General features: G+C 43.4%; 1 protein-coding gene across 2 annotated transcripts in view; it reads left to right on the top strand.

Annotated features, from left to right (window-relative positions):
• Positions 1-26,063, top strand: part of AGBL4 (AGBL carboxypeptidase 4) — a 1,457,453-nt gene that overhangs the window by 1,279,058 nt on the left and 152,332 nt on the right. For both annotated transcript variants that reach the window (XM_023549621.2, XM_010591301.3), the window contains exons 6-7: positions 7,523-7,612; positions 24,750-24,864. In XM_023549621.2, the coding sequence (XP_023405389.1) occupies positions 7,523-7,612; positions 24,750-24,864 (205 nt within the window). The remainder of the gene's footprint in view (positions 1-7,522; positions 7,613-24,749; positions 24,865-26,063) is intronic.

Here is a 26,063-nt window from a genome sequence, read left to right as displayed (position 1 = left end):
TAGTTACCATGGCTCAAATGTATGTCATTTAGACATGGTGGTTTGGGAAGGCCTCTCTGGAGAGGAGGCACTTGAAGGAGTGGGGAAGCCTTTTGAGCTCTTCCCACTCACCCTTTAAGACCTTATACAATGATCCCTATCTCAGTGACCTACTCTAGGAATATTTGCTTGCCCCTTTGGGCTCCCACAGCAGCCACTGCTTCCCACATTCATGCATCATCTACCTGTGTTACGCTTATTTACGTGACCACCCTCCCACCAGACTGGGAGCTCCCTAAGGTTGGGGACTGGGCCAATATTGGCATGCCAGGAGGAGGGTTGGGGCCCTCCAGCCATCCACAGTGGGTAATAAGGGGGTAGGCCACATCCACATACTGCCCACATTCAAGGGGGAGGGGTTATACAAGGGCATGACTCATTGGGGGTCACCTTAGGGTTTATCTGCCACAGATAGCCAAGGTCTAATATAGAGAAAGGGAAAGCAAGGCTCAACGACAGGCCAAACAGATACCAAAAAGATACCCCAGATTGCTGCGAAAGGCATAGAGCCAAGTGGGAGCTGGTCTGTTGCTTTCAGCATCAAGGTTTCATCAGGAAGTCAGGCTTGGGAGATGAGGGAGTGGGTGGGTGGGTGCAGACAAGGTAGTGGAAAGAGGGTTCTTTGACATACCATGAGGCCTCTCCCCAAAGCATGAAGCCTTGCCCTCATCCTCACCCCTAACCATGTCTTCATTAGCCTTAAAAGCACTTAAATGGAAGCTTGGCATCTGCTGCTCCTCATACGTTGCCTGGTTATCAAGTTAGTTACTTGCCATCAGTGTCCTGAGCAGGCCGTGACACCTCAAGGACAGCCCCTCTCTGACTCATATCTGTGTCCCCAGCACTCAGTATATACCTGGCAAATAATAGATTCTTAATAAATGTGCAAAAATAGAATCGAATGTCTCTGAGGATAAAATAGATACAGTAGATGAAAATTACAAGGAAGTGGATTTTGGTTGCACATGAGGAAGAGTGTCCTGATCTCATAAAAAGAGGAAAAAAAAAAAGCATAAAGAAAAGGAATCATAAGCGGTAATGTTAGGATTGTTGTTAGTTGTGGTCGAGTGGGTTCTGACTCATGGTGACCCCATGTGTGCAGAGTAGAACTACGAACTGCCCCATAGGGTTTCCAAGGAGCACCTGCTGGATTTGAACTGCTGACCTTTTGGTTAGCAGCCATAGCACTTAACCACTACATCACCAGGGTTCCCCATTATTACTAGATTAGATTATTAAGCTATATTTATTAGATTTTGGTGTTTAAAAAATTAGCTATTCATATTTAATAAATAACAATATTAACTATTAAGAATAAAAATATGTAACTTTTACTAATACAAGATAGCTACAATTTCTCATAAAATAGTACATAAGAAATTCTGTGCCTTGACCATATTCTCACAATAATTCACAGCCCTCATCCCCTTTGTTGTCAGTGTTGACAACAGAGTGATAGCCTCACATTATTTTCAACATGGCAGATTTTGTAAGGGAACATACATAGTTACTGGGTGATGAAATCAGATGAAGCCCAGCATAAACACCATGGTTGGTAATTGGGCAAGTCCTCTATGAATGTTAGTTTCCTCCCTCCCTTCTCAGAGGAAGCACATCTGAGCCGAGTCCTGAAGGCTGAGTAGGAGTAAGCCAGACAGACGAGGTGGGGGCTGGCATTCCAGGCAGAGAGAAAAACATGTACCCAAGTGTGGAGATGGGAGAGAAGATGTCGTGCTTGGGGAACTGCCAAGAGTTAGCTGAAGCTGGGGCCTGTAGAAAAGGCTGGAGAGATGAGCGGTTACCAGCTACCAGAGACTCAGGGTGCTAGGGTAGGGAGGCTGGACTTGTCCTGAGGACGATCAGAGCTGCTGAAGGGAATTAAACAGAGAGAGTGGTATGCTCTCATTTGCATTCAAGAGACCACTTTGGTGGCTTGGTGGAGAATGGACTAGCAGGTATGGTGCCAGCATAGGGACATCAGTGACAAGGCTATTCCTGTCACAAGCAGCCCCTCAGACAGATACCAGCTAGCAGCAACCCATAAAGGATGATGACACTGGATAGATCTTGGGAATTTTTATGGATTGACTTGTGTCCCCCAAAATATGTGTTGGAATACTAATACCAATATCAGATGTGTCTCCCCCAAAATATGTGTCAGAATGCTGATGCCAATATCAGACAGTGGGTTTTTATCATCCATTATTTCCTTATTCATAAAATATTGAACACTGGTTAGGTGGCCAGGACACCTATTATTGCTACCAGGACAATAGTACTGTGGTTTTTCTCCAGCTTTGTTGTGTGGGCCTGTTTGGGGCCTGGGGTATTGAAGAAAACAGTATAATTTGTCTAATTTAGAGATCAACAGGAGAATATTTTCTTGACTTTATGATGCCTTCAGGGATCAGGAAGTCAAAAAAATGAAAAAGACTTCAGTATTAAAAAAAAAAAAAAAAAAAGAAGAAGAAAGCTCTATCCTTCTTCCATTTAACACTCCACATTCCCCTCCCAGTTCACCACCCCCTTCTCCCTTCATATGAACACCCCCACCCTCATGGCAAGTGACAGAGTTATTGTCAGGACTGATGGGGGAACAAAATTGACAATGTGAACTTCTTAGAGACTTTTGTCCTCAGAGGGCCCAGGTAGCGCTTTGGGGGCCCCTTCGCATCTTCTAGTACCCACGCCAGCCACAAATTCACTGACAATTAACCAAATGGATTGAGGCTTTCTCTCTGTCTTGGCCCCAAGGGTCGTCTCCTGCTCAGCATTGGTAGATGCAAATTTACTTAAGTTCTATGTATCAACTAAAGGAAAGGTGAAGGTCAAATATTTTAAGACAATCAGGAGTGTAGTTGTTACCTCCAGGGGGTCTTTATTAGTTTTCTGTGGCTGTGTAACAAATTACCTGAGAATTTAGCTGCTCACAGCAAAAAACATTTATTATCTCTCAGTCTGTGGGTGGGAATGCCGGAGCAGCTTAGCCAGGCTTAGGGTCTCTCGTGAAGTTGCAGTCAAATTGCTGGCCAGGGCTGTGTCAACTGAGACTGAAAGCTCCACTTCCAAGCTCACTCATGGGGTTTTGGCAAGCCTCAATTCCTTATTGGTTATTGTATGGATACTTCAGTGTCTTGCCATGTGGGCTACCTGAATGTCCTCATGGCATGGCAGCTGGCTCCCTGCCGAGTGAGTAATCCAAGAAAGGGAGGCAGTGAGCCTAAGGTAAAATAAAAGCTTCACTCTTTATGACCTAATCTCAAAAGAGATACACCATCTCTTCTGTTGTATTCTATTTGTTAGAAGCAAGTCTCTAAATCCAGCCCAACTAAAGGGAAGGGGTTAATCTCCATCTCTTGAGGGGAAGAAATTAACAAAGAATTTTTGGACATATTTTTTAAACCACCCCAGGAACCTTATTTAATGTCTAAGTGGTGGTCTGACACAATGGTTAAGGACATAAATTTGAGACACTTACACATCTAAATTTAATCCTAGCTCCCATGTTTGCTACTTGTGCAATTTTAGGCAAATCACTTGAGCTTTCTGGGTCTCAATTTCCTAATCTATAAAATGTTGCTGTTAGGTGCTGTTGAGTCAGTTCCGACTCATGGAGACCCTATCTGTACACAACAGAAAGAAACACTGTCTAGTCACGAGCCATCCTCACAATTGTTGCTATGTTTGTTGTAGCCACTGTGTCAGCTCATCTCATTGAAGGTCTTCCTCTTTTTCAATGACCTCTACTTTACCAGGCTTGATGTCCTTCTCCAGGGACTGGCCCTTCCTGATAACATGTCCAGAGTATGGGAGATGAATCTCTAAAATAGGGGTAAGAAATAGCAAATGTTTCACAGGGTTGCTGGGAGACTTAAGTAAGATCAGGCATGTAAAGTGCTTGGCTCAGAATAAGTACTCAATACGTATCATTTAATTGCTATTGTAAGGGAATATTACTATTGTCTTCTTTCACAAGAGGCAGAGTAGCGTAGAAATTAAGAACACAGTTTCTGGAGTTAGACTGCCTGAGTTGGGTCCCTCATTCTGCCAGTCACTAGCTGTAGAAACTAGGGCAAGTCAGTTAATATCTCTTGGTCCTGGCTTTCTGTAAAATGAGGATAATAATAGCTAGTGCCTGGCCACCTAATAGGTGTTCAATAAATATCTTATGAATAAAGAAATAGTGGATGATGGAGGGATGTAATGACAAAGGTGTACATAGTATACGTGTGCACGTTTGACTCCAAGCACCTTCTGCTTAACTAGGGAGCCCTGTACAGCTGCTGCATTCCATCTGAGTGAGCCCTTGTACCCTTGTGTGTGTCAACCCCCAAGAGGTAGCCGGTGTTACCATCCCTCATGGGCTATTGGTTTTGGTCTCATTGTTCAGCTTCTTTCCCGCCCTGGTTTTGTTCAAGCATACTTCCTTCATCGTCCCTGCTGCTTCCACCAAGAATATGTTTAACTGGTGTTGCACAGAAGCTGGGGATTTAGTGACAGGACGGGAGGCTCTCATGTCACACCACCTCAGAGCTGCTACATTACCTTAAATTGATTTTGCAAATGAAAGCTAAAAGCTAAGCAAAGGCGACCCATCCATTTTGCCTAAAGATGATTATAATGCTCTTTTACGGCCTCCTAAATGACAAAGCAATTTGTTACCTTCCTGCATCAACACTTGCTTATATTAGCACCCGAGATGCTTGATTTTTATTAGCCCCATGTTATCGTTTTATGAAGACGCAGGGGCTCAGTAAATAGAATGCAAATAGAATGCCCGTTTTGCATTTCCCTGTGGTCAACAGAAATGCTGAATGCGGTTGAGTTGATACTGGGTCAGGGGAGACATCCATAAAGGTAGCCTTCACTGAGGGCCTCAGTAATGCCATTTATCATTTCTGGACTGCTGGGATAGATGGGGTCAGTGTTAGCCTGTGTTTTTTAAAAAAGCTTTTTGTTTGTTTGTTTGTTTAATTTCTAAGTGAAAAGCAATATAAATACCAAGCTCAACTTCCACTCATTAACAAGGGATGACATCAAGCTCTCTTATGTACATTGTAGATAGAAGTGCAGCAGATGTGGGATATTATATTGTTGTTAGTAGCTCCAGGAGGAGTGAAAGGGCCATGGGTTGGGATCCAGGGCCTGACTCTACCGCTGTTAGCTGCATGACCTTGAGCATGTCCTTTCTTCTGTGAGCCTCAGTTCCCTCATCTGTAAAATAGAATTAATACTGCCCACCTCACAGAGACACGATGAAGAGTAAATGAAATAATACGTGTTTGAATTTCTTTATAAACCACAATCTATATGTAAGTATTTTTTATTTATTCATTCACCTCTCAGCCTCTGAGCACCTACTCCATGCCAGGCCCTATGAAAGACACTAGAGATAAACCAGTGAAAGGCACAGTTTTTCCCTTGAGGAGCTTATATTCAATCCAGGAAATGTCCAAGTGCCTAACTCCTCTTTCAGACCATGAAATTTTCAGGGTGGGGAGCCTTCTCTCTCTCCCTCTTTCTTAAAGCTGCCTGGCATACAGCTGAACACACGATGGGTCCTCATGAATGTATTTTGTCTCCATTATATTTCTTGTTGCCTTTAAAAGGGACTCATTATTGGGGAAGCGGTGACCTTACCCTACTGGTCACCCTAATAGATCAAGTAAGTCTTAAGCTTTAGAAGAAACAGATTCAGTAGAATAAATATTCTTTTGTTTAGTCTCTGCCATTGGTGCATCAACTGTTAGATCATAAGCCACATTCAAAATGACCTGTCTCCAGCATTTCAGAAACAGAAAGCCTCTTCGTTATCCCTACACCCTTCTTCCCCACTTCTAGGTCATTCTCTAACACAGAGGGAATCCTTTAATCCTACTGAATTGTCTTTGGGTGATTGTTCTGTTCTGTGGCAATTAGTCCTTCTTCTGCCCATGGCTAAGTACCACCCCCCACCCCACCCCTTCTTTCAGGAAGTATAACTCTTGGTGTTACTTTTGTCTAATAATATCTTTGCACAATAGCTAAACTTTCTTATATAAGAAGACTTCTGTAGAGGCAACAAGAACTTGGGTTCTGATTTTGGGTCACATTTCCTACTTCTTTGGATGCCTGGTATTTTTTTTATTAGATGCAGGATATTGTGAATTATATATTGTTGAGTATCTGGACTTTGTTTTCTTCCTTTAATGAACACCAAACTTTGTCCAGCAGGCAGCTATGTAGCTTTCATTCAGTTTGATCCTATTGAGATTTATTTTAAAGCTTTGCTAAAGGAGATCTAGAGTAGTTTATGTCCACCACTAAGACATGGCTCTTTTGGGATCTCTACAGAATACACTCAATGAACAATGAGGACTTTCACTCTGGTGGTAGAAACTCAGATGATTCCTAGCCCCTGTGACCCCTGAGAACTGTTCAATTCACAGCTTCCTGGTCACTTTTTCCTGAAATCATGAAGGTTTGCCCTATCCATGCACATCTTAGTGACTCAAAAGGACTTCTTTGCAGATTTCTGGAGCTCTTTTTCTAGAGTTCCCTCCTCTGTGGAACTCTGCTTCACAAATTCCAACTACCTTAGACTCGCTGAAAGTTAATCTCAGTGAGACTACCATGCCCTGCCCAGGATACACTTTTCTGCTCTGTGGTCTGGAATGGACCTCCAGGCAGAAGGCCAAAGCAATCCTAGGGCACACCTCAATTTTTCACCCCACTCAGGGATTACAATCCTGTACCACCTCTGAAAACTGTTGTTTTGTATATTTTGTCCAATTTTCTAGCTGCTTAAGATGAAAGAGAAATCATATCCCTATCAACTTCATCAAGACCAGACAAGGACTTGGGCTCTAATCTCAGCTCTACCATCTGTTAGTTGTATGACCTTGAACAAATCATATAACCTTTCTGAGTCAATTTCTGATGTTATAAAAGGGATATTAACAGTGCAGGTTGTTGTGAGGATTATAAATAATGTATGTAATGTGGCTAATACAAAAGGAGGTAATTAAACAGCAACTTCTATTACTATTATTAATATAAATAGCTACCTTCTTTATCATTTACTCAATGTTTACTGTGTCATATGTAATGTGTAAGGTTGCTTAATCATTACAACAACCTTACCAAGTAGATACTATTATCCTCACATATAGATGAGCCCATTGAAACTCAAAAAGGACACAAAACTTGCCCAAGGTCACAGTGTATCTGGGATTTGATTTCACTCATATGACTTCCTCATATGATTGTACTATTAATACGATCAGTTGCATCAAGGAAAGATAACGTGGTCCTTTCAATATTGGGTATTCAAGGACATAATTAAACTGGTCAGAAACAGCTCGGTCTTAATGGTTCTGATCCAATGATTTAAGAGGTAAAGCACCCAGCCCAGTTCCCACCCCCCACCAACACCCCAACCTGTAGTCTCAGCTTTCCTCACTCTTTGCTCTTCTTAGATACGCCCTTTCATTTTATCTTACAGCCAACCTTCGGGAAGGGGCAGAGCAGAAGGTGGTATTTATCACAGGACGAGTCCACCCGGGGGAAACACCCTCTTCATTTGTGTGCCAAGGTGAGTTGCAAGATCTCATGGGTATCCTGTGACTACCCCCACATCCAGTGAGGGCACTCTGATGGTCTCTGGAACAGTTTGGTCATGTGTAGGGTCATTATCTTGATGGAAATGTACTTCACTTCTTTAAAGAAGACACTCCTGATCTCTATTTATTTTGATAAATGTTTATTGACTGGATGTATGTATGGATGAATGGATGAATGAATGAATTAACAAGTTGGGCTGAATGAAGTTCCCTAGTATGTACGACATTGCAGAGGAGCCATACAGAATCATCTACACTCCCTAGCTGTTTTACTTGTTTCCAGCAGTTTAGAACAGCAGGAAATTTAGCCCCAGGTCAATACTTATATTGGTAGAAAGAACATGAGATGGGTAGGTAAGGGCTGAACGTTCTTCATTCACTCTTTTATTTAATCATTTGCTCAACAAAAAACTTTTGAAATGACCTACTATGAGGTGGGAAGTATGCTCAGCATCTTCCATCAGATATATATATATAGCATTATTTATTTATTGTTATATAGTTAATTTATGCAAAAGTGTTTATGTAATTAGTCAGCAATATATATGTATTTATATATGTATATATAGAAGCCCTGGTGGTATCATGGTTAATGTACTTGGCTGCTAACCAAAAGGTCTGCAGTTTGAATCCACCAGCTGCTCCAGAGGAGAAAGATTTAGCAGTCTGCTTCCATAATGATTTATAGCCTTGGAAACCCTATGGGGCAATTCTACTCCGTCCGGTAGGATCGCTATGAGTTGGAATCAACTGGAAGGCAGTGGGTTTGGTTTTGGTTTTGTATATGTACAAAAAAGAAACCATTGCCATTGAGTCGATTCCGACTCATAGCAGCCATATCGGACGGAGAAGGATTACCCCATAGAGTTTCCAAGGAGCGCCTGGTAAATTTGAACTGCCCACCTTTTGGTTAGCAGCTGTAGCACTTAACCACCACTTTGCCACCAGGGTTTCCTATTCAATTAGTCAGCAATATAAATATATGCAGTGCTGTCGAGTCGATTCCGACTCATAGCAACCCTATAGGACAGAGTATAACTGCCCCATAGAGTTTCCGAGGAGCACCTGGAGGATGTAGTCAATAAATAAGATATAAATAATAATGTAAATATAATGAACACCGAGGTATCCACTAGCTTAAGAAACAGAATATTGCCTTTGCCTTTGAAGTCCTTTGTCCTTCCTCCTACCTCCCCCATCCCACAGACTTTATCATTCTTAATAGTTTTACTGTGTATATACATATCCCTAAGCAATGTATTTTTTAATTTTGCACGTTTTTGACCTTTATGGAAATGGTAACACTTTGTATGCATTCTCAGACTTGATTTTCACCCGACATCCATGTTGATGAGTTTAACTGTAGTTCACTTGTTTTCCTACTCTATTACATCCCATGTATGCCTGTAGCGCAACTTACTTAGCCACTGTCTTGATGATGGACAATCAAGTTGTTTACAGTATTTTTCTTACAAAGGATGCTGCTGCAGGCATCCTTTCACACGCCTCCTTGTGCACATGTACAGGTATTTTTCTAGACTGTGTAATCTAGGAATATAATTGCTGAGCCATAGTAAAGATGGCCATCACAGTACCTGGTGGTAATCTTTATTGCTTTTATTTGCTATGTGTTTGATTTATGTTTATTTCTTCCTCTTTAAACTATGAGCTATTTGAGGCCTAAAGCTGGGTCTTCAAGTCTCATTTTCCTCATCTGTAAAATGGGGTTATATTGCACATCTCATGGGGCTGTTGTGATAAACCAATGGTATGTTAGCTCTAGGATGCTAAAGCTGAGATTCAAAAAGATGATCCTCAAGGTCACACAGCTAGTGAATAACAGAGCGGAGCTGACTCCTGAGCCTTTACATGCTCAAGAATGGAAAATGCTAGAAGGGCAAGCTTTGTGCTTGGAACAGTGCAGAGCACTGACCATCCACAACAATGGAGGTACAATCACTTCACTTTACAGATGAGGATGTTGAGACTCAGGGAAGTCAAGTGACTTACCCAGGTCATCCAGCTAATTCATGGCAGATGTGGCTCTGGGATGCATCTCCCCAACACATTCCCTACCTCTATAATTGTCCCTTGAGATGCACAGTTCATCCTTCCTCTAGGCAACTTAAGACAGGCATCATTGCCCCCTTTCACCAATAAGGGGACTGAGGCACAGTCTGCCCAAGGGTCCCTCAGCCACCTGAGGACAGGCCCGGATCGTAGCACCACAGTCATAGCCTCAGCTTTGCCCCCCTCCCCAGCCGACCTTGCTCTGGGGATGGCAGGTAGGTTTGAGACCTGGAAGGAGGATGGCTAAGATATCTTCGGTTCTGTTAATTCTTCCCCATTAACTAGCTTGCTGACCTTGAACAGGGAGCAGACATGTGGGGCCTGGCCGACCTCATCTGGCTGAGACCACAGTTCTCACCACTGAGCTGCGGACACACCTGCTGCTGAGAGTAGAGTCCTGTCCTCACAGCACTCTGGAAGGGGGTGGTAAGGGCTGGCAGGGCTTTGATTTCCTCATTGCTCTGCTTGGTGTTGGGCCTCAGTCAGCCCTCTACTGCCCAAAACCCCACTCTTGGTCCCTGTACTCCAGCTACATTGTGAGAAATCAAAGGAACTCCCATGTTTCCCTGTAGCAGAGCGTATGAGAGCACAGTCTCTGGAGCTAGACTGTCTGGGGTTGGATCCTAGCTCTTTTATTAGTAATTAAGTGTGACTTTGGGAAAGTTACAGAAACTCTCTGTGCCTCAGTTTCTTTATCTTAAAATGGAAATAATAATAGAAGTCTTACCTCATAAGATTGTTGTGAAGATAAATGAGTTAATATCTATAAAACATTAGACCACTGTATGGAATATTAAAAAAATGGAATATAGTAAGCACTAAATAAGTATTATGATTATTATTACTTATTAGGGGATGGAACCAATACTGTTTGAGCATTTGGCAGATGGCAGATCCTCTGTTAGGCATTTTATATGTGTTTCCTCTAATCCTTACTGTAAACCCAAACCCAGGTGTGTGACTCCAATACTTTGTGTGCTGCTCACTCTTCCTTGCCACCTTCCTGAAAGGGTCTTTAGTTGAACCCTCCTCATTTACATTGGGAAGTTTATGTTGCAAGTTAGAAGCTTGGTCAGGATTAGAAGCTGGGTCTCTGACTCCTGGTTGAGTCAATGCTCTTTCACTAAAGCTTTCTGGAATTGTTGGGACATCTCACATTGAAAATGTTCATCTGCAGAGTATACTGTCCTCTTCAGATTCTTCATGATTGAATTGATTAAACCAACATTTATGGAATGCTGCTGTGGGCAAGGCACACCACGCTCTGGAGGGTGGCATGGAGCAGTGGGAACAGCTGAGGCTTTGGAGGTGGACAGACCTGTGTTTGAGCCCTACCCTTTCTATCTACAAGCAGGGGAGCTTAGGTAAGCCCTCAACTCTTCAGAGCCTGTGTTCCCTCATCTGCAAAATGGGTGCAGCAATGTCTTCCTCAAGGAGCTGCTGTAGGGATTAAATGAGATATGTATGTCAGTGTTGGGTGAAGCATCAGACACATGTAGGAGTCCAACAGTGTCCTCTCTCTACTCCTTTGCTCTTCCACAGCAGTCCTACAAAGTCGCTAGGCAATTCTTAACCCTACCTTTCAGAAAAATCAAGGAAGTCTCTGAATATCACCTGGCAGGTCAGTGGTGGAGTGGGGGCTGGAATCTAGGTGGCCTGCCTCCCAGCCTGCCTTCCAGCCTGCTGCTGCTCCTCTGAGCCCTGCTGCTACATGCTAAAGTGCCCACTAGGGCCCACACTGTGTAGATAAAGAGCCCAGCCTTCTTCTCAGGAGGTTCACGCCTCAGGGTTATTTTGTGGAGGTAAGTGGGGGAGGGAGAAGAACATACACATATGCACGCACACACACACACACACACCAGGTACTCACAACCACCAATATCACCAGCCACTAGGACCAAGCACAACCTAATATTTCCCATCAGTAAAGTGGTGACCTTTGCCCCCTCTTCCTCCCGCCCTGCTTTCCTTCCATTTCTGTTCTTCACCTTTTCTCCCTCTTTTCTTTCTTTAGCCCAAACGGCCTCACATTATAAGTGTAGCATTAGACCCGCTAAAGGCTGTGATGGGGCCTTTCACTTTCCTAGGCCTGCATCTCTTCATCTGTGAAATGGGCAGTGTTGGGAGGGGGGATATGGATTTAGGCCCTGTGAACTTCAGGCTCGTCAGGGACAGCCTCCCTATGATTCCATAATTTGGGACCCTTGGGCTTAACTGAGAGCAGACAGAAGCCACTTCCTTGAAGGTACCTGGTGCCAGAGTCAGGGGAGGGCCTAGAGAGGCCGTTGTTGTGTGAACCACACTCTGGGCCCAGCAGAGATGCTGGACTATCTTGCTTCAGAACCTGGGCTCACCCCACCACAGTGTGCTGCCTCTTAGCAGGGAACAGAAACAATGAACATTTCACAGGATTCTCCAGGGAGAAAATTGTGCTGGCATATTCAAGTCGTTCTACAAGTCACATGTGAATAGACTCCTGGCTCTTCCCTTCTTGACTTAATGGAAAGAACACAGTTGTGAAGCCAGCAGAACTGGGTCTGAATCGCACCTAGACTCCTTGTATGCTGTGAGACAAATAATGTCACCACCTTAGCTTTGTTTTTCTATCTGTGAAATGGAGCCAATAGAATTATAAGTCAAGTAATGCTTGTACAGTGCCCATCAGTGGCCTACCTTTAATCATTTATTTCACACACATCTTTTGAGCACTTTCCTTGTGCTGGGCACTAAGCTAGGCACAGGGAATATACTGTAATGGCAAACAAGGCAGACCTGCCCCTGCCCTCCTGGAGGGAAGACAGACCTGAATAGCAGATGCAGCCTCAAACCCAAAAACTCAGGGGTGCAGGAAAGGTAACTTTCCTTATTGTTCTATAACCAAACTCAGTTTCCTTTTTGAGGCCCCATTCTGCCAGAGGCCAGAAACTGACTCTCAGTCATTTTAGAGTCCCCTTTCCTCAGGGATGCAGTGACTTCAGTGAGTTCTGCTGCGCTTGAGGGTTGTATCACTGCCTAGCTACACGTCTTTCCCTTGTCCGCCACTGCATCCCTATGACTCTCTGGGCCTTGGTCACTGCAGAGTCCATGTAGGTCACACTAGGTTGGACCCTGCTTTCTGACCACAAGCCTCTTTGCATTTGCTGGCTCTCTGTGCTGTGTCTGCTCCCCTCGTGCCCACATCCCCTTCAGAATACCCCACCCTGCGTTATTACTTCCCTCCAAGTCACTTCCATGCTGCCCCTGGGGGAGCTCTCCAAAGCCCACATCTGATACTGTACTTTCCTGACTTAAAACCTTCCAATAGCTTTCCAGTGGCCTTTGTCTTCTTCATTCAGACACTGTTCACCTGCAGCAAAACTCTCCAGCTCATCTCTCAACACTCTTCCTACCCCCTAAACCTGGAACCGAACCAAATAAGACCATAATTAAAGAGCATGTCCCCCTTAATATGTGCGAGACACTTTACTTATATTGTTGTTGTTAGGTACCGTTGAGTCAATTCCAACTCATAATGACCCTATAGGACAGAGTAGAACTGCCCCATAGGGTTTCCAAGGAGTGGCTGGTGAATTTGAACTGCCAACCTTTTATTAGCTCGTTTAAATCCTTACAATAACCCACAAGGTAATTATTATTTCTCTCCTCCTTTTAACTCATGAGGAAACTGAGAACTGAGGAACTGAGAGGTTCAGGTCACACAGCTAGTGAATGGCAGAGTGAAGAGTCAAACCCAGTGCTATGGATTGAATTGTGTCCCTCAAAAATGTGTGTCAGGAGGCGGGGCCAAGATGGCGGACTAGGTGGATGCTACCGCGGATCCCTCTTGCAACAAAGACTCGGAAAAACAAGTGAATCGATCACATACATAACAATCTACAAACTCTGAACAACAAACACAGACTTAGAGACGGAAAACGAACAAATACGGGCAGACAGCGACCGTTTTCAGAACTGGGAGCCAGCGTACGAGGCAGGTGACCTTTGGAGCCCAATCTGGGGCAGAGCCCAGGGGGGCAGACGGCACAGACAAGGGGCCCAGCCCTACCCCCCCGAACCCATCCCGGGAGGGAGTCTAGCTGGTTGGCGCGGGTGGCGTAGCGGCACAGCCGGAGGCTGAAGCACCCGGGAGGCAGTGACTGATCTTGGAGCGGGGAGAGCAGTGTCCCAGCCGGGGAGCCGTCCCGCCAGAGTTTGGCGGGAAGCGGGCGTGGCGCGAGCGGGGGGGGGGGGATCAGCTATATTTCCCTAAAGCAACCCGGGGCGGGACCCACACTTTCGTGCGGGGGATGCCCACCCAATTCGCGCCTGCGGCACGGCGCACCGGAGGGAAAAGTCCCTGGGAGGAAGTGACTGGTCTTGGAGTGGGGAGAGCAGCGTCCCAGCCGGGGAGCTGTCCCGCTGGGATTTTGGCGAAAGCGGGCGGGGTGTGAGCGCGGGGATCAGTTATATTCCCCTGAATTGACCCAGGGGGCGGGCCCACCAGGTCGTGCGGGTGACGCCCACCCAGTTCGCGCGAGCGGTGCGGCGCACCGGAGGGAGAAGTCCCCGGGAGGAAGTGACTGGTCTCGGAGAGGGGAAAGCAGCTTCCCAGACGGGGAGCCGTCCCGCTGGGATTTGGGCACACGCGCGGGCGGGGCGTGAGCACGGGGTCCAATTATATTGCCCTGAATAGACCTCGGGGGTGGGCCCACCCGTTCGTGCGGGAGACGCCCACCCAGTTCGCGCGAGCAATGCGGCGCACCGGAGGGAGAAGTCCCCGGGAGGAAGTGACTGGTCTTGGAGCGGGGAGAGTAGCGTCCCAGCCGGGGAGCCGTCCCTCCGAGATTTTGGCGGACGGGGGCGGAGCGTGAACGCAGGGATCAGCTCTATATTCTGTGGTGCTACACTCCTAGCTCTCTGATCCCTCCCCCACCCTCCCCAGGCGGCGCCATTAACATCCGAATACCCTCAGCCAGAGGGAGAATTCAGATAGGGATCTGACTGCCTTTTTTTTTTAGCTGATTACCTGGAAAATTTAGTTTCCCAGGGATGGCTCGGAGACAGCAGTCCATATCAAACCACATAAAGAAACAGATCATGACAGCTTCTCCAACCCTCCAAACAAAAGAATCAAAATCTTTCCCAAATGAAGATACAATCCTGGAATTATCAGATATAGAATATAAAAAACTAATTTACAGAATGCTTAAAGATATCACAAATGAAATTAGGATAAATGCAGAAAAAGCCAAGGAACACACTGATAAAACTGTTGAAGAACTCAAAAAGATTATTCAAGAACATAGTGGAAACATTAATAAGTTGCAAGAATCCATAGAGAGACAGCATGTAGAAATCCAAAAGATTAACAATAAAATTACAGAATTAGACAATGCAATAGAAAGTCAGAGGAGCAGACTCTAGCAATTAGAATGTAGACTGGGACATCTGGAGGACCAGGGAATCAAGACCAACATAGCTGGAAAAAAATCAGATAAAAGAATTAAAAAAATGAAGAAACCCTAAGAATCATGTGGGACTCTATCAAGAAAGATAACTTGCGAGTGATTGGAGTCTCAGAACAGGGAGGGGGGACAGAAAACACAGAGAAAATCGTTGAAGAACTCCTGACACAAAACTTCCCTGACATCATGAAAGACGAAAGGATATCTATCCAAGATGCTCATCGAACCCCATTTAAGATTGATCCAAAAAGAAAAACACCAAGACATATTATCATCAAACTTGCCAAAACCAAAGACAAACAGAAAATTTTAAACGCAGCCAGGGAGAAAAGAAAGGTTTCCTTCAAGGGAGAATCAATAAGAATAAGTTCAGACTACTCAGCAGAAACCATGCAGGCAAGAAGGGAATGGGACGACGTATACAGAGCACTGAAGGAGAAAAACTGCCAACCAAGGATCATATATCCAGCAAAACTCTCTCTGAAATATGAAGAAGAAATTAAGATATTTACAGATAAACACAAGTTTAGAGAATTTGCAAAAACTAAACCAAGACTGCAAGAAATGCTAAAGGAGATTGTTTGGTCAGATGACCAATAATATCAGGTGCCAGCACAATACAAGGTCACAAAACAGAACGTCCTGATATCAACGCAACTCAAATAGGGAAAGCACAAAAACAAACAAATTAAGATTAATTCTAAAAAAATAAATAAATAAACAAAATAATACACATAACAGGAAATCATGGAAATCAATAAACGATCACAATAATCAAAAAGAGGGACTAAATATAGGAGGCATTGAACTGCCAGATGGAGAGTGATACAAGGCGATATAGAATGATACAAGTTAGGTTTTTACTTAGAAAAATAGGGGTAAATAATAAGGTAACCACAAAAAGGAATATCAATTCCATAACTCAAGAAAAAAGCCAAGAAAAACGTAACGACTCAACAAACATAAAGTTAACCATTATGAAAATGAGGATCTCACAAGCTGCTAAGAAAAACGTCTCAGCACAAAAAAGCATGTGGAAAAATGAAATGGCCAACAACACACATGAAAAGGCATCAAAATGACAGCACTAAAAACTTATTCATCTATAATTACGCTGAATGTAAATGGGCTAAATGCACCAATAAAGAGACAGAGAGTCACAGACTGGATAAAGAAACACGAGCCATCGATATGCTGCCTACAAGAGACACACCTTAGACTTAGAGACACAAACAAACTAAAACTCAAAGGATGGAAAAAAATATATCAAGCAAATAATAAGCAAAAAAGAAGAGGAGTAGCAATATTAATTTCTGACAAAATAGACTTTAGACTTAAATCCGCCGCAAAGGATAAAGAAGGACACTATATAATGATAAAAGGGACAATTGATCAGGAAGACATAACCATATTAAATATTTATGCACCCAATGACAGGGCTGCAAGATACATAAATCAAATTTTAACAGAATTGAAAAGTGAGATAGACACCTCCACATTTACAGTAGGAGACTTCAACACACCACTTTCGGAGAAGGACAGGACATCCAGTAAGAAGCTCAATAGAGACACGGAAGACCTACTTACAACAATCAACCAACTTGACCTCATTGACTTATACAGAACTCTCCACCCAACTGCTGCAAAGTATACTTTTTTTTCTAGCACACATGGAACATTCTCTAGAATAGACCACATATTAGGTCATAAAACAAACCTTTGCAGAATCCAAAACATCGAAATATTACAAAGCATCTTCTCAGACCACAAGGCAATGAAGCTAGAAATCAATAACAGAAAAACTAGGGAAAAGAAATCAAATACTTGGAAAATGAACAATACCCTCCTGAAAAAAGACTGGGTTATAGAAGACATCAAGGAGGGAATAAGGAAATTCTTAGAAAGCAACGAGAATGAAAATACTTCCTATCAAAACCTCTGGGACGCAGCAAAAGCAGTGCTCAGAGGCCAATTTATATCGATAAATGCTCACATCCAAAAAGAAGAAAGAGCCAAAATCAGAGAACTGTCCCGGCAACTTGAACAAATAGAAAGTGAGCAACAAAAGAAGCCATCAGGCACCAGAAGAAAACAAATAATAAAAATTAGAGCTGAACTAAATGAATTAGAGAACAGAAAAACAATTGAAAGAATTAACAAAGCCAAAAGCTGGTTCTTTGAAAAAATTAACAAAATTGATAAACCATTGGCTAGACTGACTAAAGAAAAACAGGAAAGGAAACAAATACCCCGAATAAGAAACGAGAAGGACCATATCACAACAGAGCCAAATGAAATTAAAAGAATCATTTCAGATTACTACGTAAAATTGTACTCTAACAAATTTGAAAACCTAGAAGAAATGGATAAATTCTTGGAAAAATACTACCTACCTAAACTAACACATTCAGAAGGAGAACAACTAAATAGACCCATAACAAAAAAAGAGATTGAAACGGTAATCAAAAAACTTCCAACAAAAAAAAGTCCTGGCCCAGATGGCTTCACTGCAGAGTTCTACCAAACCTTCAGAGAAGACTTAACACCATTACTCCTGAAGGTATTTCAAAGCATAGAAAAAGACGGAATACTACCCAACTCATTCTATGAAGCTACCATCTCCCTGATACCAAAACCAGGTAAAGACATTACAAAAAAAGAAAATTATAGACCTATATCCCTCATGAACATAGATGCAAAAATCCTCAACAAAATTCTAGCCAATAGAATCCAACAACACATCAAAAAAATAATTCACACTGATCAAGTGGGATTTATACCAGGTATGCAAGGCTGGTTTAATATCAGGAAAACCATTAATGTAATCCATCACATAAATAAAACAAAAGATAAAAACCACGTGATCTTATCAATAGATGCAGAAAAGGCATTTGACAAAGTTCAACACCCATTTATGATAAAAACTCTTACCAAAATAGGAATTGAAGGAAAATTCCTCAACATAATAAAGGGCATCTATGCAAAGCCAACAGCCAATATCACTCTAAATGGACAGAACCTGAAAGCATTTCCCTTGAGAACAGGAACCAGACAAGGATGCCCTTTATCACCGCTCTTATTCAACATCGTACTTGAAGTCCTAGCCAGGGCAATTAGGCTAGACAAAGAAATAAAGGGTATCCAGATTGGCAAGGAGGAAGTAAAGCTATCACTATTTGCAGATGACATGATCGTATACATGGAAAACCCTAAGGAATCCTCCAGAAAACTACTGAAACTAATAGAAGAGTTTGGAAGAGTCTCAGGTTATAAAATAAACATACAAAAATCACTTGGATTCCTCTACATCAACAAAAAGAACTCCAAAGAGGAAATAACCAAATCAATACCATTCACAGTAGCCACCAAGAAGATAAAATACTTAGGAATAAATCTTACCAAGGATGTAAAAGACCTATACAAAGAAAACTATAAAACTCTGCCACAAGAAATTCAAAAGGACATACTTCAGTGGAAAAACATACCCTGCTCATGGATAGAAAGACTTAACATAGTAAAAATGTCTATTCTACCAAAAGCCATCTATACATATAACGCACTTCCAATCCAAATACCAATGTCATATTTTAAAGGGATAGAGAAACAAATCACTAATTTCATATGGAAGGGAAAGAACCCCTGGATAAGCAAAGCATTACTGAAAAAGAAGAAGAAAGTGGGAGGCCTCACTCTACCTGATTTCAGAACCTATTATACAGCTACAGTAGTCAAAACAGCCTGGTACTGGTACAACAACAGGCACATAGACCAATGGAACAGAATTGAGAACCCAGATATAAATCCATCCACGTATGAGCAGCTGATATTTGACAAAGGACCAGTGTCAGTCAATTGGGGAAATGATAGTCTTTTTAACAAATGGTGCTGGCATAACTGGATATCCATTTGCAAAAGAATGAAACAGGACCCATACCTCACACCATGCACAAAAACTAACTCCAAGTGGATCAAAGACCTAAACATGAAGACTAAAATGATAAAGATCATGGAAGAAAAAATAGGGTCAACCTAGGAGCCCTAATACAGGGCATAAACAGAATACAAAACATTACCAAAAATGATGAAGAGAAACCAGATAACTAGGAGCTCCTAAAAATCAAACACCTATGCTCATCTAAAGACTTCACCAAAAGAGTAAAAAGACCACCTACAGACTGGGAAAGAATATTCAGCTATGACACCTCAGACCAGCGCCTGATCTCTAAAATCTACATGATTCTGTCAAAACTCAACCACAAAAAGACAAACAACCCAATCAAGAAGTGGGCAAAGGATATGAACACACATTTCACTAAAGAAGATATTCAGGCAGCCAACAGATACATGAGAAAATGCTCCCGATCATTAGCCATTAGAGAAATGCAAATTAAAACTACAATGAGATTCCATCTCACACCAACTAGACTGGCATTAATCCAAAAAACACAAAATAATAAATGTTGGAGAGGCTGCGGAGAGATTGGAACTCTCATACACTGCTGGTGGGATTGTAAAATGGTACAACCACTTTGGAAATCCATCTGGCGTTATCTTAAACAGTTAGAAATAGAACTACCATACAACCCAGAAATCCCACTCCTCGGAATATACCCTAGAGATACAAGAGCCTTCACACAAACAGATATACGCACACCCATGTTTATTGCAGCTCTGTTTACAATAGCAAAAAGCTGGAAGCAACCAAGATGTGCATCAACGGATGAATGGGTAAATAAATTGTGGTATATTCACACAATGGAATACTACGCATCGATAAAGAACAGTGACGAATCTCTGAAACATTTCATAACATGGAGGAATCTGGAAGGCATTATGCTGAGCGAAATGAATCAGAGGCAAAAGAACAAATATTGTATAAGACCACTATTATAAGATCTTGAGAAATAGAAATAACGGAGAAGAACACATACTTTTGTGGTTACAAAGGGGGGAGGGAGGCAGGGAGGGAGAGGGTTTTTTATTGATCAATCAGTAGATAAGAACTGCTTTGGGTGAAGGGAAAGACAACACTCAATACAAGGAAGGTCAGCCTAATTGGACTGGACTAAAAGCAAAGAGGTATCCGGGATAAAATGAAAGCTTCAAAGGTCAGCGGAGCAGGGGCTGGGGTCTGGGGAACTTGGTTTGAGGGGACTTCTAAGTCAATGGGCAAAATAATTCTATTATGAAAACATTCTGCATCCCGCTTTGAAATGTGGCGCCTGGGGTCCTAAATGCCAACAAGTGGCCATCTAAGATACATCAATTGGTCTCAACCCACCTGGAGCAAAGGCAAAGGAAGAACACTAAGGTCACACGACAACTAAGAACCCAAGAGACAGAAAGGGCCACATGAACCAGAGACCTACATTATCCTGAGACCAGAAGAACTAGTTGGTGCCCGGCCACAATCGACATCTGCCCTGTCAGGGAGCACAACAGACAACTCCTGAGGGAGCAGGAGAACAATGGGATACAGACCCCAAATTCTCATAAAAAGACCATACCTAATGGTATGACGGCGACTAGAGGAATCCCAGAGACAATGCTCCCCAGAACTTCTGATGGCACAGGACAGGAACCATCTCCGAAGACAACTCATCAGGCATGAAAACGACTGGTCAGTGGGGGGGAGAGATATGCTGATGAAGAAGTGAGCTATTTAAATCAGGTGGACACTGGAGAGTGTGTTGGCAACTCTTGACTGGAGGGGGGATGGGAAGATAGAGAGAGAGGGAAGATGGCAAAATCGGCACGAAACGAGAGACTGAAAGGGCTGACTCAATAGGGGGAGAGCAAGTGGGAGAAGGGAGTAAGATGTATGTAAACCTACATGTGACAGACTGATTGGAATGGTAAATGTTCACTTGAAGCTTAATAAAAATTAATTTAAAAAAAAAATGTGTGTCAACTTGGCTAGGCCATGATTTCCAGTATTGTGTGATTGTCTACCATTTTGTCATCTGATGTGATTTTCCTGTGTTGTAAATCCTGCCTTGATGATGTTAATGAGGCAGGATTAGAGGCAGTTATGTTAATGAGGCAAGACTCAATCTACAAGATTAGGTTGTGTTTTCAGTCAATTTCTTTTGAGATATAAAAGAGAGAAGCAAGCAGAGAGACAGGAGGACCTTCTAACACAAAGAGACAAAAGCCAGGAGTGTAATGTGTTCTTTGGACCCAGGGTCCCTGCTCTGAGAAGCTCCTAGTCCAGGGAAAGATTGATGACAAGGACTTTCCCCCAGAGCCCACAGAGAGAGAAAGCCTTCCCCTGGAGCTGGCACCCTGAATTCAGATTTGTAGCCTTCTAGAGTGTGAGAGAATAAATTTCTCTTTGTTTAAGCCATCCACTTGTGGTATTTTCTATGGCAGCACTAGATAACTAAGACAACCAGACAGTCCAGTTTCAGAGTCTGTGCTTTTAGCCACTATGCTGTACTCTCTGGAATAAAAAAGCTTTTTGTACCCGAATAGGCTTCTTTCTCCCCTCCAAACCTTTGTGTATTTCCCTGCCCAGAACTCTTTTTCCCTGGCACCCCTTTCATCTGGCTCACTCTACTCATCTTTTGAATCTCTGTCCTCCAGGATCTCTTCCTGACTCCCAGGCTGGATAGAAGCCCTCTTTGGGTTCTCACAGCTCCCTGTGCTTTCCCCATCAGAGCATGTAGGGAGTTGCTGTCTTAACCATGTGCCCCTCTGAAGCAGGAACGTCTTATTCATTTTGAAATGCCCAGCAATTGGCCTAGCCCACAGAGAGTGTCCATGAATGTTTGTGGATGAGTGATTATCAGTTCAACTAACCTTATACTTTGTCAAGGTTGGATGAATTCCTGGGACCAATCCATCAGTGGCTATTTATTAAGTACCTGTTGTGTGCCCAGCCCTGACCAAACACTCTGGGAGAAATAACAACCATGAATATAAGGTCCAATTGTGATTTGCCTGGTGAGATTCACCTGGCCAGTCTGAGGTCAACACAGGGCAATGACCTCTGCCACCTAGTTTTAATTTCAAATTCCCTGTAACTTTTTATTCACCTCCAGCCCCTCTAACCTACAGCCTTCCTGTCATTCTGCTTCCTCGCACCTTCCTGGTTAAATCAGCTCAGAGGAAAGGACCTGGCAAACTTGTTTAGTGGAGGGACAATAACTGACCTCAGTGGTTACTCATGTCTCCCAGCAAGAGGGAGAATATTCTCCTCATTGACGGGACGGGGATTCTTCTATTCTTGGGGAGAGGAATAAAATAGCTGGATGGGGAAGCTATAGACTGTAAGGGTGGGATACCTCCTTGGAAATTGTTTAGTTCTTCCCCTAATTGTAAAGATGAGAGTAGGCCCCGAGGCTTTCTAAATGTCACCCAATAACTGAGCCAAAACTAGAACCCAGGTTCTCTGACGGTTTGTTGTTTTCTCCAAATCAGTATCCTTGTCCCCAAATTCCATGGTTAGTAAAATTCACAGACCAGGACTCTTAGTTAGTTCTAAAATCAGTCCTGGTTTTCACTACCCCCATTGCCTTTAGCCTCTGATCTAAAAGAATTTATTAATGTTCATCACAATGTTCAGGTGTCGTACCAGGCAGTTAAAATGCAGGCAGTATTTTAATTTCAGTCCTATATTAAGATGAGAAACCGGGTCGGAGAACGTTAGTAACTTTTTAACTAATAACTAGTCAGGATTTGAACACAAGCTCACACTCCTTCTGTTTCCTTGGCCCATGCAGTGCTTTTGTCCCATGGCCAAGTGTGGCATTTCCTCTCTTCTGTTACTTTCTCCTCTCACACTCCTCTCCTTACCTTCATCCCACCCCCACTCCCAAAGCAGAAAGTCTCTTCTCAATTTCCTAATCAGTGGGAATGATTCCCGTTGAAATGTTAACCTCAAACCAAGAGATAGGTCTAAAACTCACTCTGGGAGAGAAAGCTCTAGGCGGCAGCAGCCTTTGGTCTGGCTTTGTTTTCTCTCATTCTTTTATTAGCTGCCTAATTGGCAGCCCAATTAATCTGCTCATCTGTGAAGGAGGATGGATCACAATGAGCTACTCCATTTCCAGAAGCCGTTCTCTGAGGCATCATGGCCAGACCCTGAGCGCAGGCTGGCTCCTTGATGGAGGGCCGCCCCGGGAGCCGGGGTCAATTAGTGGACAGATTAAGCAATTATTAGCCCCTAACAAGGGCACCTGGCATCATTACCCTGCCTGTTTACTGGCCAACTGTGGCTTTAATATGAAGACCAACAAATAAATTAGGGCATCTGGTCCATTGCCGTGTCTGCCGAGAAGTAAATGATGTCCAACTGGCTCTCGGCTGCCGATGGATCCTCAGCCCTGGCCTAATGAAAAGCCTGAGATGTCCCTCACTGGTCACAGTAGCTTTGGAACACGCTGTGGAGAGATTTATCATTCCAAGAGCTAAGTGCCTTCCGCTGGGCACATGGATTGTTCTTGGTTACCCTGCTGCCTTCCTCCCATCTGCTTATCAAAACCTATCTTCCAGGGCCCTGCTCAATAGCTTCCTTATCCTTAAAGCCTTTCCTAATTTCTCCGCCCAGAAAGGGGTCCGTTCCCCTTCTGCAATTTGGGAGCAGTTTACACTCTCCTGTCATTTTCTGGCATTATAATCACTTCATAGAATTCAAGAGTGCCGTGTTGCCCAATTTTTACAGGTCTCTGATGAAGAATGAGAAGCATGGAGAAGGGGAGGGCAGGGACAAGGGCTTGGAGTTGTTTGTTCTCTCACCCTCTCCCCTTTAGACAGACACCAACCATCACCAGAAAACATCAGGGAGGGAGTTACAGGGTTAGGTTTGCACTTTAGAAAGATCCCTCTGGCTCTGGTGGTGAGGGCACATATGAGAAGTGGTTGCTATCATCCAGGCACCTAGATTAGAAGAAGGGTAGGGGGAGAGAGCCAAGGGGAAAATTTGCTAAATTCCCAGGAAGAGGGATTGACGGGACTTGGGAACTGTCTGGCTGTTGGAGGAGAGTCAGGGAGAATTCAATTTTTCTAATTTTGGTGACTGAGAGGCGGGGTGGTATTGGTACCAATGAGAAGCATGGAGGACAGGAGGACTTCAAGTCTGGGAACAGAGGATTCTCAAAGCAGGAAAGCAGCAGAGTTGAGAAGTATTAAAGAAATCTTCTCCTCAAGTGAGTTTGGCCAAATCCCTTCTCTTCTCTGCTTCTTGGTGTGCCCATCTGCATCATGAAGATTTAGATTTCTATGGCCTCTGACTCTATACTCACAAGAGCCAAGTGCATCCGTTAGTGAGCATTTCTAAATGTATTGTTCAGCGTCATCCTGCCTCTCCCACCCCGTCTGTCAAAACCTGGAGTGCCCTCCAAGACACAGCTCAAATGCCATCTTTCCTTGGACACCCTCCCTGGTCTCTCAAGCAGGAAATTCTCTCTCCCTCCTTTCTGTGGGCTTCAATATTATATCTTGAACTGTTTCTTGAAAACAGAGATTTATCTGTAAAATATCTCCTATTGAGAGATATACCCACTGAGCTCATACTGTGTGCCAAACTGAGAACAGTGTGTTCCCCCCTTCTTGAAACACTTTGAGGTTAACATAGATGCTTGTCTTTCCCTAGGGATCATTGACTTCCTCGTAAGCCAGCACCCGATTGCCCATGTTCTACGGGAACACCTGGTCTTCAAGATTGCACCAATGCTCAACCCGGATGGAGTCTACCTGGGCAATTACAGGTGCGGGGCTGGGGAAAATGCTTGGAAGCTGGTAGTCACAGGATAGTGATATGCGAGCAAGAAGAAATAGGAGATATATCTATGAGGAAGAATTTTCAGAGTACCCTTGAGTTCATTACAGGAAGTTTCAGCTTGACTTTTGTAGATGTGTCTGGTGAGCCTTGGCTGTTTTGTACACAGTCACCTGAGGTATACATACTTGCTGGGGTTTTCTGAACAGCTCATTGGACCAGGAATCAGGAGACCTACTATTAATTTGAGCACCTACTTCCTGTATAACTTGGGTAATTCACTTTCCCTCTCTGATGCTCAGTTTCCCTTGCAGAAATGACAGAGTAATTACTTACCTGACAGGGCATTTGTGAGCATCAAAGATATAGTGGGGATGGATGTGCTTTGCAGAAAATCATATGGTGGTTATAATGGTTACCGTTTTATTTCTGTGTTTCTTCTTGGAGAATCATCTAAACAGCATTTCTCTTTGGTGTGGGCAAATCAGCTAGCTGCACACTCACTCATGCATTCATATCTTGAACTCTCTTTCTCTTGGTTTAGTGCCATGAGTTATAGCCACTGCCCAGTGGATCATCAAAAGAACGTTGAATCATCTCTGAAAGATACTGTTATTACCCCTGTTTCACAGTTGAGGCAACTAACTTGCCAAAAGTCACACATCCAATAAATGGTGAACAGCCTGACTCCACCACCCAAATTATACAGCTATAGAGCTGACTAGGTCCACAACTTTCAAGATAATACTCAAACTCCTCAGCTTGGCATGTAAGGCTCTTTATGATCTGTTGCATGGTGTCCATTGTTGCGCCTTACTTCCCACCCTCTTGCCTTACCTCCCACCTGCACCTCTTAGAGCTCTTGCTCTAGCCACTCTGTGCAAAGCCGAGTCCTCCCAGGCATGGCCTACTGGTTCATGCTACCTCATTTTTATGCTTTTATGCATACTGCCCTCTGCCCAGAACCTCCTCATCCCTTCTTCCTTTTTCTGAAAAACATTTCTCAAACCCCAAAACAGGCTTGATCATTCCCTTCTCTAAGTTCCCACAGGCCTGGTTATTGAACAAGTCTTATCCCATTGCATTGACCCCATGGACCTCAAGCCACCAGAGGGCAAGGACTGAGCCTTCATGATCTTTTTGTGTCCCCATTGCTTAGCAGAAAGAGATCAGCACATAGTAGATGCT

The sequence above is a fragment of the Loxodonta africana genome, chromosome 3 (genome assembly GCF_030014295.1).
Source record: "Loxodonta africana isolate mLoxAfr1 chromosome 3, mLoxAfr1.hap2, whole genome shotgun sequence".
NCBI lineage: Eukaryota > Metazoa > Chordata > Mammalia > Proboscidea > Elephantidae > Loxodonta > Loxodonta africana.
Note: the sequence above shows the minus strand (reverse complement) of the source record. Positions and strands in the feature narration are given on the sequence as shown.